The 18290-nt window shown below is 42.4% G+C and overlaps 1 protein-coding gene across 1 annotated transcript in view; it reads left to right on the plus strand.

Annotated features, from left to right (window-relative positions):
- Positions 1-18290, plus strand: part of LOC119827348 (deleted in malignant brain tumors 1 protein-like) — a 115910-nt gene that overhangs the window by 87937 nt on the left and 9683 nt on the right. The window contains exons 48-69 of the mRNA XM_042054182.1: positions 575-613; positions 715-765; positions 1055-1081; positions 2404-2442; positions 3102-3134; positions 3245-3283; positions 3438-3473; positions 3566-3610; positions 5028-5063; positions 5608-5643; positions 5745-5780; positions 6390-6428; positions 6599-6634; positions 10161-10196; positions 10295-10333; positions 10644-10688; positions 11946-11981; positions 12078-12116; positions 12279-12317; positions 16119-16157; positions 16464-16502; positions 18130-18168. Coding sequence (XP_041910116.1) covers positions 575-613; positions 715-765; positions 1055-1081; positions 2404-2442; positions 3102-3134; positions 3245-3283; positions 3438-3473; positions 3566-3610; positions 5028-5063; positions 5608-5643; positions 5745-5780; positions 6390-6428; positions 6599-6634; positions 10161-10196; positions 10295-10333; positions 10644-10688; positions 11946-11981; positions 12078-12116; positions 12279-12317; positions 16119-16157; positions 16464-16502; positions 18130-18168 — 843 coding nt within the window. The remainder of the gene's footprint in view (positions 1-574; positions 614-714; positions 766-1054; positions 1082-2403; positions 2443-3101; positions 3135-3244; positions 3284-3437; positions 3474-3565; positions 3611-5027; positions 5064-5607; positions 5644-5744; positions 5781-6389; positions 6429-6598; positions 6635-10160; positions 10197-10294; positions 10334-10643; positions 10689-11945; positions 11982-12077; positions 12117-12278; positions 12318-16118; positions 16158-16463; positions 16503-18129; positions 18169-18290) is intronic.

Consider the following 18290-nt stretch of genomic DNA (forward strand, 5'->3'; position numbering starts at 1 on the left):
ATGTTCTTTTGGTTCTGGGATAGTTGTAGACAAACAACTATTCACATCACCGAGTCTCCTTGATGTCCATCCAGTGTCAATGGGGCATCCAGTCTCCATTATGCTGTTTAATCTAGTGAGATGGGCTGCTCATTCATTGTGTAGTATTAGACAGAGAACCTGTTCTATGATCATACTGACAATAACATAAAGATCATGTGTATACAAAAGCCTCAGTGTATGTTTGTGTAAATGGCACATATGTGTACATTATTTGTGCATGTGTGTATAGATCACAGAATAATCAAAGATGTCTTTCTCAGAAATACCAACCACTTCCTTACAGACAGGGTCTCCTCTTGGCCTGGAGTTCATCAATGAGACTAGTCTGGCCAGGGAGCCCCAGAGATCCTCCTGTCTTTGCCTCCCTGGTGCTGGACTTATAAGTGCAGACCAGCATGCCTGGAATTCTGTGTGGGTTCTAGGAATCAAATTCCAGTTCTTATGCTCTCAAGGCAAGTGTGTTGCCTACTGAGTCATTTCCCCAGCCTAGACACTCTGGCTATAATCTCCTGCTCACTGGGTTTACATACAGACATGTCTTTAACCTCAGCAGAAGAGGAGACCTCCCCTGGTAATGTTTCCTGATTGCCATGTTTTTTTTTCCCCTGTAAAACGTTTCCCCTTCTTTATTAAGCAAATGAACCAAGCTTGCCTCTTCCTCTTTGTCTGCAGACACATCTTCGACCTCAGCAGAATCAAGTCCTCCAAATGGTAAAGTTCCCTGTTGTGTTCTTATCTGTCATGTTGTATTTAGAAGATGACCCTTCTTAGTGATCGCATCGTCCACAATGAGAAGACAGAGCCAGCATTGCCCTGCTCATTTTAAAGTACCCTGTTTCCTGGGTTTCTACACAGATGCCTCTCCAGTCTCAGTAGTAGAGGAACCCCCCCCCCCCCCGTAACACTTTCAGCTTATATTTCTAAAGTTAAATATGCTAGGTGCTTTTTATCCTTCTGTTTGAAGGGTGCTCATAAGTAAGCTTCTTGTCTTTGTTTACTGAAACGCCTTCAGTGTCAGCAGAAGCAACCTCTCCAACTGGTAAAGTCCTCCACAGTGCTGCTTAGCCGAAGAGATGCATTTGTTTTTGAAGGAGTTTACTAGCATGTAAAATATATATATATATATATATATATATATATATATATAATACATTTTAAAAGTAAAATATATTTTTATTATATTTACCCCACTACCCTCTCTGGTACCCACACTCCACTGATCTTCCCCCTCTAATTTCACGTGGCTTTTCTGTGTGTGTGAACTAGTGACTATGAATTGGGATACTTACAGGAGCATAGAAAGGGGTTATTTGCAGGAGCAGTGGCCAGACCACTGAGGAAAACGTCTGTCCCTCCCCTAGCCATCGGTTACTTAGAGAGGGGAAGGGCCTCATAAATGTCCACTTCCCATGGCAGAATAATAGTGGGCTCCATCTGGTGCAGGTGTTGGGGCAGGTAGTCATGCTTACTGAAGTTGCAATAGAGCCACAGGCACACCATGCCCAGAAGACGGCATGCTGAATCACTGTGAGCCTTCTCTGGCACTTACATTCTGTTTGGGTGTTCAAGTTCTTCATTTATTCCTCATATGCTGTATGAGTCTTTATAAATAACCACAAATTTAAATGAAACTCAAGATCAACCCAATTCCTCTTCAACAATGTTCCCTGATCTTGAAGGGGATAACACAGCCACACTTACGGCTGAGCATTTAAGTCCTTGGTTGTTAGCACTTTGAGCAGTTATGAATCTCTGCAGTCACCACCACCCACTGCACAAAGAAACTTCTCTGACCAAAGCAGAAACCAACACCAATGTATGGGCATAAACACAATAATTTAGGTGTCAACTTGGCAGCCATATCAACTCCATGTAGCAAGACAGCACCAGTAGTTGTCCCACTAGATCTATCGTGTCCTCTATCATGGGCTTTTGAGCAGGTTTGCAGCACTAGACCCCCAGGGAGCAGCTTCAAATCCCAGCAGAAAAGATTTGGTGACACCCACGACAGTCATGCCACTCTTACACTAAGGGTGCATCTTGCCTGGCAAATCAGTAGTGTCAGATGCAGAATTCACAGTGGAGTAAGACTGTTCATGACAGTGCTTCCCCAACAGCCTGAATAAGACCATCCAAGCCTGTGACAGTTGGCCAGGGTGTAGAAATCCTACAGCTCACTTCCACCTTCATTTCTGTATAGCCAGAATGCTAAGTCTGTGGCGTCTTCAGCAACAGAGGTGGGGTCCTCATCTGTCATGTCATATTTAGAAATTAATCCACTTAATGATCATATTGGCTACAAAGCAAGCATCCATGAAGAGACACTCATTTTAAAGCATCTGTCTCTGGGTTTGTACACAGATGCATCTTCATCTTCCGAAGAAGAGGAAACATCCTCAGGTACTGTCTTTGGACTGTCATATTTCTTTAAGACAGTAGCCAGAGATTTTTTTCTTCTGTTTGGCAATTGACCCTAGATAGGTTTCTTCTACTTTTCATTCATATATGTGTCTTCAAGTTCAGCAAAAGTGACTTCCTCAACTGGTAAAGTCTCCTGTGGGGCTATTTAACTAATGGGATAATATTCTTATTTGTCATGTATTTAGAAAATGAGCCTACTTATGGATCACATTAACTACAAAATAAAGATCAATGAAAATCACTCATTTCTTCTGAGTATATGTGTAATAATATTCACATGTGAAGGTACATGTGTATGCATAGGTGCTCTTGTATGTGAAGACTAGAGCAGGACCTTGTGTGTCATACTTAAGAACATCATCCACTTCCTTTAAGATAGGGCCTTTCATTAGCCTGGAGCTAATTAGCAAGTATCCATGAAAAGAGCCTGGAGCTCACTAACTAGACTGAATGATTGGCCAGTCAGCCTTATGGGTTTCCCGTCTCTGCCTCCCCAGCACTGAGATTACAAGTACTCACCAGTGCTCCCAGCATTTCTAGTAACTCCTGGGCATTGAGCTCAGGTTCTCCAGCTGAGCCATCCCTCCAGCCCGAGACATTAATTTTAAAGCCTCATTTTCTTCTGTGTTTATACATAGATGCTTCTTCATCATCGGGCGTGACCTCCTCTGGTAAGACTTTCCACTTGCCATATATTTTTAATTTAAATAAAATGGGAGATTTTTTTTTCGTCCTAATCGGTAAACGATCTGGCGGTGCCTTTTCTTCTCCTTGCCTACAGACATTTCTTCAACCTCAGCAGAAACAAGCTCTTCAAATGGTAAAGGCCCACACTGTGCTGCTGAGCTAATGAGATGAGTTTCTTATTAGCCATGTTGTCTTCAGACAGTGAAGCTACTGAATGGTCACACTGACCACAAAGTAAAGGGCGTGCACTCATAGTAGAGCATCTTGTTCTCTGTGCTTACACACAGATGCATCTTCAGCCTCCACGGAAGATGCCTCCTCTGGTAACGGTTTGTTTGTTTGTTTGTTTGTTTGTTGACTGTCAAAGTTCTTATTAAACACAGTCAGAGCTTCTCCTCTTTCTGTTTGAATACAGATACATCTTTAACCTCAGCAGACGTGGCGAGTAGAGAACCAACTGGTAAAGTCCTTCACCGTTCTGTTGTATTTTAATTAATGAAACGTGGGTTTTGTCCTTGAAAGTCTTTATTATCATGTATTAGTTATGCATACAAGGTTTAACTGTGGTATTTTCATACATTGTATACTACATTATCCCTCGTTATTCTCTCCTCTCCCCTCACACTCTCTAATCTTTGTTTCTCTCCCCAGTTTGGCCATACTCTATGCTCATATCTTCATTTCATGAACTAGTCAGTTTAAATAGTCAGGTTGTTAAGAGATCCCAGGAGGAAGTTATTTGCAAGATCATTGGCAACTTACCAAGGGCTGCACCCCTGAAAATGTCTCCTTCTCCCAGCAACCATTCAGGGCTTATGTATACACAGGCAGGGGTGAGGTCTCAGGAGCGCCTCCCTCCTCAACAATGGGATGAGGAGAAGCGGATAATCAAGTGCAGATAATCACAGCTGCAGAGAATTCAAGAGCCCAGCATTCATCTTTTCAACACTCCACAGTTTCCTCAACAACTCTCCACGCTCTCCTCCACGCTCCACGCTCTCCTCACGCTCCACGCTCTCCTCACGCTCCACGCTCTCCTCCACGCTCCACCCTCTCCTCACGCTCCACGCTCTCCTCACGCTCCACGCTCTCCTCACGCTCCACGCTCTCCTCACGCTCTCCTCATGCTCTCCTCACACTCTCCTCACGCTCTCTTCACGCTCCACGCTCTCCTCACACTCATTTTCTTATCACCCTCTCACAATGGTGCTTCCTGACACTTGGAAGGGGCATCAGTGGTGACTGACTGTTAGAACTTTGACCAGTTATGAGTGTGTGCAGTAGCCACCAACCACTACAGGAAGTAGCTTCTCCCATCAAAGCTGACAGCTTTGCTAATCCATGGCTATAAATGTAAACATTTCAGAGAAAAATTGATACGCACACCATGTTCACTAGCAATACAACAGAAATGGCTTCAGCACTAATAATCTCCAGGTTAGGTTTACAGTACCAGACATAAATCTCACTTCCTACGTGGACAACCTTGAGTTCAACCAGAAAGAAGTTGGTTACCCCCCATACCAGTTATGTCACTCTTGTGCTAGCAGGCACATCTTTCCTGGAAGGTCAGCCCTGTAGCCTGCAGGGTTCACAGCTGAGAAATGTTGCTGATGACAGTTCTTCCCCAGAAGTCTATATAGTGCCTTCCAACACTGCGAAAGCTAGCCAGCAGTGAGGAAGCTGGCAGCTAAGTTCCAGCTTTATTTCTGCATGTCCTACAAGCAAAGTGTGTGGTGTTTTCAGCAATAGAGATGGTTTTCCTATTTGTCATGTTGGACTTAAAAGATGCATCTCGTTAAAGACCATAATGACCACAAAATTATCAATGAAAGCCACTCATTTTAAAGCATTTTGTTCTCTGGATTCATACACAGATGTATCGTCAGCCTCAGCAGAAGATAATTCCTCTGGTAATGTTTTCTGACTGTCAATTTTCTTATTAAGCAGTCAGAGATTTTCCTCTTTCTATTTGGCAAAGGAATCCAGGTATATCTCCCCCTTTCTACCTACAGCTAGTTCTTCAAACTCAGCAGGTGCAAGCTCTTCAAATGATTAGTCCCCACACTGTAATGGTTTACTAATTAGGGAGTTTTCTTATTTGCTACATTGTGTTTAGAAAATAAGCCTACTAGTGATCACACTGACCACAAAGCAATGCCTAAAGGATGCTTGTGTGCGTGCGCACGCGTGAGTGTACGCCTGTGTGCATGTGCTCACGTGCTTACGTGAATGCAGTTATGTGTTGCTCAGACGCTCTTACACCTGAGTGCACACTTATGTGGAGGCTGGAGGGCAATGTTGGGTATCAAAAGCACAGTTCATCCATCCTTTGAGACGAGTCTTTCATTGATCTCAGAGTCACAAGTTTTCAAGGCAAGTGCTGCACCTACTGAGACATCTTCTCATACCAAGACACTAAGATTACAACTTTCTATTTTCTGGTTTTCTCCACAGATGCATCTTCAGGCTCTGCAGAAGATACCTCCTCTGGTAATGCTCTCTGTCTGTCATGTTTTTACATTAAACAATGACAGCCCTTTCTTTTCGTATTTAGTAAATTATCTAAATATTTATATCCTTTTTGATTATAGACACTTCAGCCTCAGCTGAATCCAGCTCTCCAACTGGTAATGTCTCCAGTATTCTGTTTAACTAAATGAAATGAATTTCTTATCAGTCATGCTGTAATTAGAACATGAGCCTATTTAATAACCATATTGACCACCAAACAAAGCCCGGTGGAAGAAAACTCATCTTTCACATGCTTATGGATGTTTGTATGGAGCCGGCGAGCACCGTTCTGCATGTGTGTGTGAGGCTGGAAGATGACCTCAAATGTCATCCTTGGGAACGCTTGTTCACCCCCTTTGAGGCAGGGTCTCTCTTGGAGCTCACTATTAGTCTAGAGCAACTGAACACCCAGCGTTGGGGATCCTCCTTGCTCTGTATCCACCATGCTGGGAAGACAGTGCACACTTCTCCCAGCATTTTTATGTGGGTGCTCTGGATTGATCTCAAGTAGCACGATTGTAAGGTAAGCACTTTGCCCGCTGAACCATGCCCCCAATATACTAATTTTAAAGCAGTCTATTTCTGCATTTATATACAGATGGATCTTCATCGGCAGAAGATTCATCCTCTGGTAATGTTTCTGCCTGTCGTATATCTTAAATCCAGTCAAAGATTTTATGCTTCCTGTTAGGCAAAGGACATGTCACTTCTTTCTCTGTCTGTAGGCGCTGCTTCAACCTCAGCAGACTCAAGCTCTCCGAATGGTAAAGTGCTCCATTGCACTGTTTACTCAGTGAAGACATTTCTTATTTGCTATGGTATATTTAGACAGTAAATTTATTTAATGGTCACACTGACTACAAAGATGATTAAAAAAACCGCCAGTATAATTTTGTTCATTTCAAAACGTCCTGTTCTCTGACTTTCTATACAGATGCATCTACAGTCTCTGCAGAAGATACCTCCTCCGGTAATATTTTCTGTTTGTCACAATTTTGCTTAAAACAAATGACAACCTTTTCTCTTCCTATTTGGTAAATTCTCTAAATATTTATTTTTCTTTGTCTGTAGACATTTCTTCAGCCTCATCAGAATCCAGCTCTCCAACTGGTAATGTCCTCAATATTCTGTTTAGCTAAATGAAATGAATTTCTTATCAGCCACAGCAGAGCTCTCCTCTGGTGATCGTTTCTCCCCATCACAGCTCCTTAGTGAAACACGATCCTAGTTTGTCCTCTTTCTGTTTGGAAAGTGATCACACACGCATTTCCTCTTCTCTTTGCTCACAGATACGTCTTCAGCCTCAGCAGAAGGGAAGAGTGGAGAGTCAACTGGTAAAAATCCTTCACGGTGTTGTCTTGACAATGAAAAGCTTTTTTTTAAAAAAAAAAATCTTAACTATGTGTATTGGGTGTGCATATGTTTACGTACATATGAGCGTTTGTGCCCATGAAGACCAGAGACTTGGGATCCAAATGGAGCTGGAGTTGAAGACGCCGAGAGCCACTAATGTGACTGCTGGGACATGAACTTGAGTCCCCTGGAAGAGCAGTGCACAATCTTAACCATAAAGCAATCTATCCAGCTCACCCTTCATAATAGCATTTAATTATATATAACGGTGAATTCCATTATGATATTTTTATGTGTGTATGTAGCATATTTGATGATGCTCACACCCAGTGTTCCGTCCGGTCCTCCTCACACTCCTCCTAACCCTGTTCCTCTTCCCAGCAATGACCTCTTCCACTTCGCTGCCTTTTCACTTCATGTACCAATGGGCTGATTTGGGTTTACTGGAGAAGCAGAGTTGAGGGTTATTTCTGAAAGTATTGGCAATTGAGCAGTGGCTGTGCCACTCGAGTAAATGTCTCTCCTCCCATAACAATCAGATTTTGTATGGGCCCCTTAAGGAGTGGCAGGCCTCATGAGTCTCCCACTCCCAGGACAATGATTATATGTTCAACCTTGGACATGTCATGTGCAGATAAACACATTGGTGGAGAGCTCAAGAGTACAATTGTGCCACTCCATATCCAGAAAATAATCTCCCATGGCACTCCATCTCTTTCTCCAGGTTTTACACTTGCTTTGATTTAAAGGTTTTTTTTTTAATGTGTTCTTCATGATGAAGTATGAGTCATTAGAACCAACTATAACCTTATATGAAATCATGATAAACCTGTCTACCTTACATGCTGCTCCCTGATCTTGGCAAGGAAACAGAAGTACCCAATTTAAGGCTGAGCATTGGAGTTACTTGTTATCATGACTTTGACCAGCTATGAGTCTCTAAAGTAACTACTAACCATTGCACATAGAATCTTATTTGACCAAAGCTAAAACCAGTACTCATCAAAACATAATCACTGAGATGTCATTTCACAACAATGTCACATCCATTGAGCTAAACAGCAACCATAGCTTTGCCCCAAGAACCCATCACCTGTGGCACATTATGGTACAGAACTCATGGAGCAGTCTCACATCCAGTCAGAAAAGAGTTGGCTTTACCTACAACAGTCATGCCACTGTTACACCAGTGGATGCATTTTGCCTGGAAAGTCAGTACTGCAGCCTGCAGCATTTACAATGAGGAATGCTGCTGATTCTCCCCCAGCAGCTTGCATGGCATCTTCAAACATTATGCAAGCTAGCCAAAGGGGAGAAAGCTTCCCGCTCAGTTACAGCTTCATTTCTGCATGTCCTGCCAGCAAAATGTATGGTACTTTTAACAAAAGAAAACGTTTTCTTGTTTGCCATTCATATTTAGGAAATTAATATACTTTAATCATATGCCGCAATGCAAAGATCAATGGAAAGACAGCTTTTTTTTTTTAAAAAAAAATCATTCTGTTCTCTGGGGTTTACACACAGATGAATCATCAGCATCAACAGAAGAGACCTCTTCAGGTAATGTTTTCAACTTGTCACATCTAGAAATTTAAACATAATCAGAGTTTCCCTACTTTTCATTAGAAAAATAATCTAAGTATGCCTATCCTTCTATGGGTCTATAGCTATTTTTTCAACCTCAATAGAAGCAAGCTCTCCACCTGATAGACTCCCTTATTGTGCTGCTTGTATATTCAGATAGTTTGTCATATTGTATTAAAAAATAAGCCCAGTTAAGGATTACATTGTGCAAAGATTTAAAAATGCAAAATATCAATTTTCTGCGTGTGCTTATGTTCTTGTGTGATAGTGCATGCGATAGTATTATTGCACATGTATGTGGATGCTGGAGGACAATGTTGGGCCTCAATTTTAGGAGCACTATCCATCTCCTTTGGGAAAGGTGACTGGCTACGGGCACGGGGTTCCTCTTGCCTCTGTCTCCCGGTGCTGGGATGCAAGTACACATCACTCCAGGCAGCTTTACATGGGTTCTGAGAATTACTCTCAGAGCCACAAGTTTTCAAGGCAAGTTTTTGACTGAGGTTTCTGTCCCACCAGGTTCCACAGCCAGTTAGTCCCAAATAAACACACAGAGGTCTACATAAATCATAAACTGATTGGCCTATTAGCTCAGGCTTCTTATTAACTCATATACCTTATATTAGTCCATAATTCTTGTCTGTGTTAGCTACGTGGCTTGGTACCATTTTCAGCAAGGCAGTCACATCTTGCTTCCTCTGTGTCTGGATGACAACTGCTGACTGCATCTTTCCTCTTCCCAGAATTCTCCTGCTCTCTTCACCCATCCTCTCCTTCCTGCCTGGTCACCCTGCCTATACTTCCTGCCTGGCTACTGGTCAATCAGTGTTTATTAAAAATAATACAAGTGACAGGATAAAATGCTATTGTCCCACAGCACTTCCACCGTTCTTTTTTAAATAAGAACTCTAAATCTAATATCCTTTGTTTAGTTTTTCTCTTGACCATTGTCCATAACAACTTGTAACCAACATTCTAAACAAAAACAAACATCCACAATCTATTTTTTTGGGGAGTGTGGGCAAAGTTTTCTAGGCAACTTCCTGCTGGTTGTGGGCACTGATAATCTTATGTGGACCTAAAGAAAATTTTGAATTATGGTCAGGAATTATGTTTGTTTAAAAAAAGATGTACTATGGGACAATGGTCTTTTATCCTGTCACTTGTATTATTTTTAATAAATGCTGATTGGCTCATAGCAAGACAGGAAGTATCGGCAGGGTGACCAGGCAAGAAGTAGAGGCAGGGTGATGAGAACAGGAGAATTCTGGGAAGAGAAGAGGTCAGTATGTAGTTGTCACCCAGCTGCAGAAGAAGCAAGATGAGAATGCCAAGCCACATGGTAACACAGACAAGAATTATGGGCTAATATAAGTTATAAGAGTTAATAAGAAGCCTGAGCTAATAGGCCAGTCAGCATTTTATTAAACAAGTACAAGAAACAAATCTTTACAGGATAAAACCATTGTCCCACAGCAGCAAGTGCTTTACCTACTGAGCCATCTTCTCAACCCAAGACACTAAAATCACAGCTCCCTATTTTCTGACTTTCTACATAGATGCATCTTCAGTCTCCACAGAAGATACCTCCTCTGGTAATGTTTTCTACCTGTCATGATTTTATGTTAAACAAATGACAGCCTTTTATCTTCCTATTTGGTAAATTATCCAAATATTTATTTTTTGCCTATAGCTACTTCTTCAGGCTCAGTGGAATCCAGCTCTTCAAATGGTAAGCCCCTCCATTATGCTGCTTAGCCAATGAAGAAATTCCTTATGCGTTGTGTTGTATCTGGACAGTAAACTCATGTAATGTTCACATTAATCATAAAGTGAATGAAAACTACCCCAGCGTCACTCGACTCACTTCAGAGCATCCAGTTCTCTGGGTTCACCCACAGATGCATCTTTACCCACAGCAGAGGTCTCCTCTGGTGATCGTTTCTCCCCATCACAGCTCTTCAGTGAAACACGATCCTAGTTTTTCCTCTTTCTGTTTGGAAAGTGATCACACACGCATTTCCTCTTCTCTTTGCTCACAGATATGTCTTCAGCCTCAGCAGAAGGGAGGAGTAGAGAGCGAAGTGGTACTGTACTTCACTGTGTGGTTGTACATAATAAGTGATTTTTGTTTTAAATTTTAGCACATGTTAATTTTACGTGATAATGAGTTTTGCTGTGATAATCTCATACTTGTGTATAGTGTGTTTTGATTATATTCACCTTTGTCTCCCTCCTCTGTGCCCCTCATACTCTTACTAATTCTGTTCCCCTTCCCAGATACGCCATCTTCTACTTCATGCCTTTATTTTATAAACTAATGGGTTTAATCGCGGTTACTGAGCAAAGCATAGGTGAGGAACTGCTTAAAAGAGCACAGACAACTTATCAGTGGCCGCGACACTGAAGATAGCCCTCCATGGGCTTCCCCAGCAACCATCAACTGCCTCAGGGAGGGATTAGGCCTCACGAGCATCTCTTTCCACAGTGGGATGATGATAAGCCCAATCTTGTGCAAGTCTTGTGTCAATAATCATAGCTCCTGAGAGACAGGAGTGCAACAGCTATGTTTTGCTCAGAAGACAATGTTCTAGAGTGCCTGAAGATTTCCTCCTGCTGTCACTTTCTTTCTTCTCCCTTTCCCATTATTTTCCTGAGACCTGGGGAGGTCATATTGAAGACTCATTTGGGGAAAAGCATACAATTCACTTGTTCTCAGCACTTTGATCAATTGTGAGTCTCTGCAAAACCCACAAACCCTTGCAAAAGTAAACTTCTCTGCAAAAGCCAGAAACAACACCAACCTATGGGCGTGGCTATAAGTATTTAGGAGTCAATTTCACAGTCACATTGTGTCCTCTTAGCAACACAGCTATAGTACCTTCCCTGTTGCAACTTACCATCACACAGACCAGGTTCGCCATACTCGATATAAATTCTCTTCCTTGGAGAGGGCTTCAAGCCCAGTCAGAAAGCAGTTGATTACCCCTGTAACAGTCATGAACTCTTATACCTGTGAGTACATGATGTCTAACGTGATAGTAGCATAGCATTAAAGGTTCACAGCTGAGTAAGCCTTTTTATGGCAATCATCACCCAGCCGCCTAAATAGAACCTTCCAGCACTGTGAAAACTACTTAGCAGACAGAAAGCTTCCAGTTCAGGGCCAGTTTTATTTCATATCCTGCACCCCAAGAATTTGTGTCTTCATTAATGTCCCTGTGTTTCTTATTTTCATATTGTATTTGGAAAATGAACCTACTTAATGGTTGTATTCGCCACAAACCAAAGATCAATGAAAAGACTGTCCTTTTAAAAGCATCATGCTTTGTGTTTGTACACAGATGCATCTTCAATCTCTGAAGAAGGGTCCTCCTCTGGTAAGGCTTTCTATCACATCTCTTGAGGTAAACATAATTCAGACTTTCCCCTATTTGGCAAATGGATACAGTTGTATGTCTCCTTTTGGTCTCTAGATGCATCTTCAACCTCAGCAGAATCGAGTTCTACAACTGGTAAGTCCCCCTGTCCTGCTGCTTGATATACTGGGCTGAGTTTCTCATTTGTCATATTAGAGTTAGACAATGGGACTATTTAGTGATCACTTTGGCATCAAATACAGATCAATGAAAGAAAGCTCATTTTTAAAGTACTTTCTTCTCTGGGTTCCTACACAGATACATCTTCAACCTCAGCAGAAGAGGCAAGCTCCTCTGGTAATGTTTTCTCTTATCACATTTCTTTTTTTTAAGAAAAAAAATCATAATTTATTTTGGCTGCTTTTTAAAACATTAGCAAATATGGTGATTAGTTTCCGTGTGTCATTTTTTATACACTTTGTTGTCATCACCCCCCGTACAGTGTATTTGTAACATTCCATCCCAGGAAGCCCCTCTCTGTTTTGTCACGTGTTCTATTACCACTTTTCTTTCTTAAAACTTTTCTCCTCTGACAGCCCTTCATTTATTGACCTACACCTGCCCATGTATGTATGTATGTATGTGTATATATATGTATGTATATATATCCTGCACGAGAGAGAATATGGTTTTTCTCTTTCTGAGTTTGTTAACTCATATAATATAATAACTTGTAGTTCCATCGGGTTTTTTGGGAGTTCATAATTTCATTTTTCTTTATAGCTGAATAAAATTCCATTGTGCATGTGTACCACACTCTCATGATCCACCCATTTGGTAATGAATACCCAGCTCCTGTGAATATCGTAGCACTAAACACGGATGTGCAAGCGTCTCTGTGGTAGGACTTAGGTTCCTTGGGTATGCATTGAGCAGTAGCATACCTGGGTCATATGGTAGTTCTAATTTTAGTTGAGAACCATCCACATGGATTTCATAGTGGCTCCAGCTGTTTTCACTTCCATAAGTAGTGAATGAGTTTCCCCCACATCTTCATCAACATTTGGCCATTGAATTTCTTGATGACAGCCATTCTGAATGTGTCAAGAAGGAAGTAGTCTTTCTTTAAATTATGTGTATGAGTCTTATGTAAGTGTGTAAAGATGTGAAGGCAGGTGCTCTCGGAGTCCAGAAGAGGCTATTGAATCGCTGGAGCTGGCATCACAAGCACTGATGAGGTCCCTGATGTGGGTGCTGGAAACTGAGCTTGAGTCCTCTGCAGGAGCAGTACTTGTCCTTAACTGCTGACCATCTCTTCAGCCCTAGAAGTAGTCTTACCTTGCACTTCCTGATGGGCTAAGGATGGTGAACAACTTCAAACATATTTGTTGGTCATTTGCATTTCTTCCTTGTTGAATTGTCTATTCCGATGTCAGCCCATCCTTTGACAGTTTGAGGCCCCAGGGATTTCATTTTTACAGTCCTTCATGTATTCTAGAATACAGCCACCTATCTGAGTTAGCTGGAGATTTACTCCCATTTTGTGAACTGTGTGCTCACTCTACTGACGGTTTCCTTTGCTATACAGAAGCTTTTAAATTTCATGTAGTCCCATTTTTTAAATTATTTATTTCAATTACTCTGTTAATAGAGTCCTGTACAGAAAGTTGTTGCTATCTCTGCATCTATAAGCGTTTTTTTCCCATGCTGTCTTCTAGATGTTTCCACATTTTATGTTTTACTTTAAGGTCCTTGATCTATCTTGAATGGATTTTGTGCAGAGAGTGGGAGATACAGATCCAAGTCTATTCTTCCAAGCCACCAAACTTGTTGGCCAGGCCTTTTCTCTCCATTGTGTGTTATTTCCTGACCCCAAGGGTTGAGATTTTATTTACCAAACCTTTTCTTGTTGCTGAACATAAACTAAAAGTGTTGTTACAATCTTGGAGTAACTGGTCAACACAGTTGCCTGAACAACGGTAACTATCCACACTTCAGCAAGAGACTTACATGAAAAATGAACAGCCTTTACGGTTTTGTTGGAGCAGGGTTCCCAAGATTGGTGTTGGTGATTACTACTGCCAATGAGAGGTTAAGTGGGGGAGAGCAGAGTGTCACGGGAACACTCTTGGCTCCTTGAGTGGGTGGGTCTCCTGGACTTTCTGTTGCAGCTTTCCTAAACATCTACCAAAGCGACAAACAACCCACCAAAGCAGATCGACCAATTGATTCTGCTTTTGCAAGTGATTTGATGTATTAATAATCTCCTTCACCATCTGTTCTCTCTTTCTCTCTCTCTCCCCTCTCTCACCTTTCCTGCTTTCTTCCTCATCTTCATCTTCATCAGCTTCTCCATCATGTCCTTATTCTTCCCCTTCACCGATAGCTTCAGGTTTGCCATCTTCTCCTTCTATATCGTCATTCTTTTCTTCATCAAACTCTTCTTTCCCACTGTCGTCCTTGTAGATGGAGCAGCAGGGCTGCGTCCCACCACCCGGCCGCTGGCTAGCTTTACACCCGAAATAATTACATGGAAACTGTATTCTTTTAAACACTGCCTGGCCCATTTGTTTCAGCCTCTTATTATCTAATTCTCACATCTTGCTTTAACCCATATTTAGTAATCTGTGTAGCACCACGAGGTGGTCGCTTACCAGGAGAGATCTTAACCTGCGTCCATCTCAGAGAGGAGAAGCATGGCGATTGCTTATGGCGACTGCTTATGGCCACTGCCTGAAGCGTCTCCCCTCTCTTTCCCAGAATTCTGTTCTGTTTACTCCGCCTACCTAATTTTCTGTTCTATTAAAGGGCCAAGAGGTGTTTCTTTATTAATCAATGAAAGTAACACATAGACACTCCTCCATCATATCCTCTTCTTCTTCATCCTCCTTCTCTTCATCATAGCATCAAACTCTGTATCTGAGTCAGGGGATTCCTGGTTTTCTTGGTGACAATCAGCTAGGACAGGAGATTGAGAACACTCCCTCAGTAATTATTCAGATTAGTGGCCTCATGTTCAACAAATCTACTTTTTTTTAGATTTCCCAAGGTTTTAACGGTTTCAAAGTGCTCATATCTTTCCATATATTTCCACTTAGATCTAAATGTGTGAGCTTTCAATGTGTCTTTCTCAATATGTCCAGACCTCTGGATATTCTACTATCTCTGAGCTCAAGCTCAAGCTCAAGCTTTTATATTTTAGTACCATGAGAATATTTGAACCTGACATCAAGCTTACCCTAATTAAAACAACAAAATCTAAATCCACAAATTCTGCTGTTTGACTCTAGAACTCTGGTTTCCCATCATTTGATTTTCAGTTATTCAAGACAATCCCTCTAATGGCTGGTAACTCAGCTTTTGGTGGATCATCTTCTTCAGGTCAATGGTCCCTTTGTGCCTTGTCTTCAAATTTAACTTCCCATGGTGGGAGTGAAGATGGAAGTGGTGTCCTCTACTGGGTGGCAAGGACTGTGGGAGGAGTTGGCTGGCAGTCCAGTCTGGAACAGCAGAAGGCATGCAGCTGTCCCTCTGCTGATGAGCGTGTCCCCTGGGACTTCTGTCTCATGGGTTCTTAGGCTTGATCTCTTGCAAGTTGAGTCATACTTGTTAATTTTTCTTCTTTAAGTATTTCAGACTGTGTTATTGTTTCATCTTGTTGTAGAACCCTGAAATTCATTCTTCTGCTTGGTCTTGTCCATTGGGGATGCTTTCTGCTGGACTTTCACTTGAGAGACTCTTTTACTTCCAGAATTTCCATTGGCTTTTCCAGTGCAGTCCTGTGAACGGTTCACAGCTAATACGGGCCAGGAGGTCAGCCCCAGGGGCAGTGTCCCATCTGGGGGCCAGCAGCAGGCTGACCAGCTCCTTTTCCTGCTTCAGTCCACACTCTATTCACATGTGACCTCATCTCCCTCAGTGCCCTTTGTGGGATATGCTCTCTGAGAACTACAGCTCACAATGTATACTGGGTCAAAGAGCTGTCCGGAGCACTGTAGGGACACACTAAGTCCTTCTCCTCAATTATGTTCATGCACACACAACACAGCTTCTAATTCCCCATCTTATCCAGAAGTTTCACATTTCAACAGAAGGAGAGCCTTTCCCTTCCTATTTGGCAAATGCCATTGTTATGTCTCATCTTTTTTTCTTCTTTAGATACTTCTTCAACCTCAGCAGAAGCAAGCTCTCCAAATGGTAAATCTCCATTGTGCTATTTAAACTAAAGAGATGAGTGCCTTATTTATTAGGTTTATTTTAAAACTGAATATGCTTAACGATCCCTATTGACCACAAAGTAAAGATAGTGGAAACTTCCCCCAGTGTCGTTCAGTAGGATTCCAAACATCCTCTCTTCGGGTTTACACACAGATGCGACTTCAGTCACATGGAGACGGCTGGGAATCTTTTCAGTTTGTCACATCTTTAAGTTAAGCAGTCAGGGCTTGCTGCTTTCTTTTGGCAAATGAACCTAGCTCTGTCTCTTCCACCCTTTGTCTGTAGATACATCTTCAACCTCAGCAGAAGTGACCTCTCCCGGGGGTAAGTCCTCAGTGTTGTCCTCAAACTTCGTAATGGGCTTCTTGTTTATCAGGTTGTATTGATAAAATGAGCCTGTTTAACAGTCTCCTTGTCATCAAATAAATGTTAACACAGCGACATTCACTGAAGGCATTGTGTTCTCTGGTTTACACTGAGACGCTGCCGAGATCTCTGGCAATCTGCCCAGCCCCCCACCTTTCTTAGCTGAAACACAACTATAGCTCCTGCTCTTTCTATTTGGAAATGAAACGCTTGTTCCCTAAACTTTGTCTACAGCGTAAGTCTGGCATGCACAGAAAACCCAGATCCTCCCCACAGAGATGGTATTCATGTTTTCTTCACTTGGTCACAGGCGCCAAAGAGTCCCTTCCACAGAGGCACCTTCTGCCCATGTCCTAGTATTGATCAGATGAACCTGAGGGAGGCTGGGCAGAGGGTCCACATCTCATTTGATTGGTTGTGTTGTTTCAGATCATGCTGTGACCCAACCATCACACCAGAACACACACACAGGCACACACACACACACACACGCATGCATGCACGCATGCACACACACACACACACACACACACACACACACACCAAATAGGTTGTGACAAGAATTCTTTTTGTTTGTTCTTTTGTTTTACACCATACTGTTGGTCAAATCAAAACATTCTTCTCCCTTTTCCACTTCTGTTGAGGCCCCTTCTTTCCTGGGCATGTTCCCTGCTCATTGCAGTCCCCAGGGGAGTCACTTTCTGAGCATCGTCAGCGAAACAAAAACAGGCCCAGAACAACACTGCTCATAGCTCCTGTTTCTCCGGAGAAGTCAGAAGGGAGGAAATCGGTGATGAGATAGGCCAGTCAGCTCCCCTAGAGCACAACAGGCCTCCATTGCTTTTAACACTGAACACTGTGCTGGCAGGTAGATCCTGGGGACATGATGAACAGGCTAGTGGGGCCTCCGCCGCAGAGCCAGGAGGAGAGTGGAGAATGATCTCTTATTTTCAGAGGAAAAGAAGTCACAGAGAGGAAGCACACTTGCTTAAGATTACAGAGCTAAGGCCAGACAAACCAGCTTCACAGCTCTCGCCAAGGCCCTTCCAAGGCCCAGGACTTGCTGGAGAATCCTCTGACCCTGTGACATTTCTGTCTTCAGGAATGAGTCCTCTGATGCTCTGTTTGTCGTTAATGTGACCCTTAACCCTTACCTTCCTTCTTTTCCAGTTCACCACCCTGAGCCCAGCATGAATGCAATCCTCACTTAGGCTCTCAAAATACAGAGCAGTTAGAAAGAGCATGGGGCCCTGGGGCTTGAGGGTTACGCTGAGAATGACCTGTTCCTGTTATACAGGAGACTTCTTTTTCAATGCTAAAGCAGTGATAAAATCTTTCCAGATTAGTCTTTGTAAGAGTTAAGGGAGTGGTTTATCTGGCACGCTAAAACTGTGCACAAGAAGAATGATTGTAAGCCGTGTTCCACAACACCAACTTCTCATACACCCTGCCAAGCCGACACGTGGAAACACATGATAAGTGCATACTGCTCTGGAATAGGCTATTATTGTAGACCTGACGTCTAATGTAAAATGTCAATGAAGTCACATACCAATCCCCCTTCTTTACACTGCTTTTTTTTCAGACCCAGTTCCAACCCTGACAAAAGTGACTCAGCCACCTGGTAACGATCACCGTGTTTGTCACTGGAGTAAAGCTCCGTTCTCTACTTTATGCCAGCCCGTTTCATCTCACCATCTGTTACTAACTTCTCTTCCCTGCTTCCCTCTGTGTAGTTGAATAGAA

The sequence above is a fragment of the Arvicola amphibius genome, chromosome 1, assembly GCF_903992535.2.
Source record: "Arvicola amphibius chromosome 1, mArvAmp1.2, whole genome shotgun sequence".
NCBI classification, from domain to species: domain Eukaryota; kingdom Metazoa; phylum Chordata; class Mammalia; order Rodentia; family Cricetidae; genus Arvicola; species Arvicola amphibius.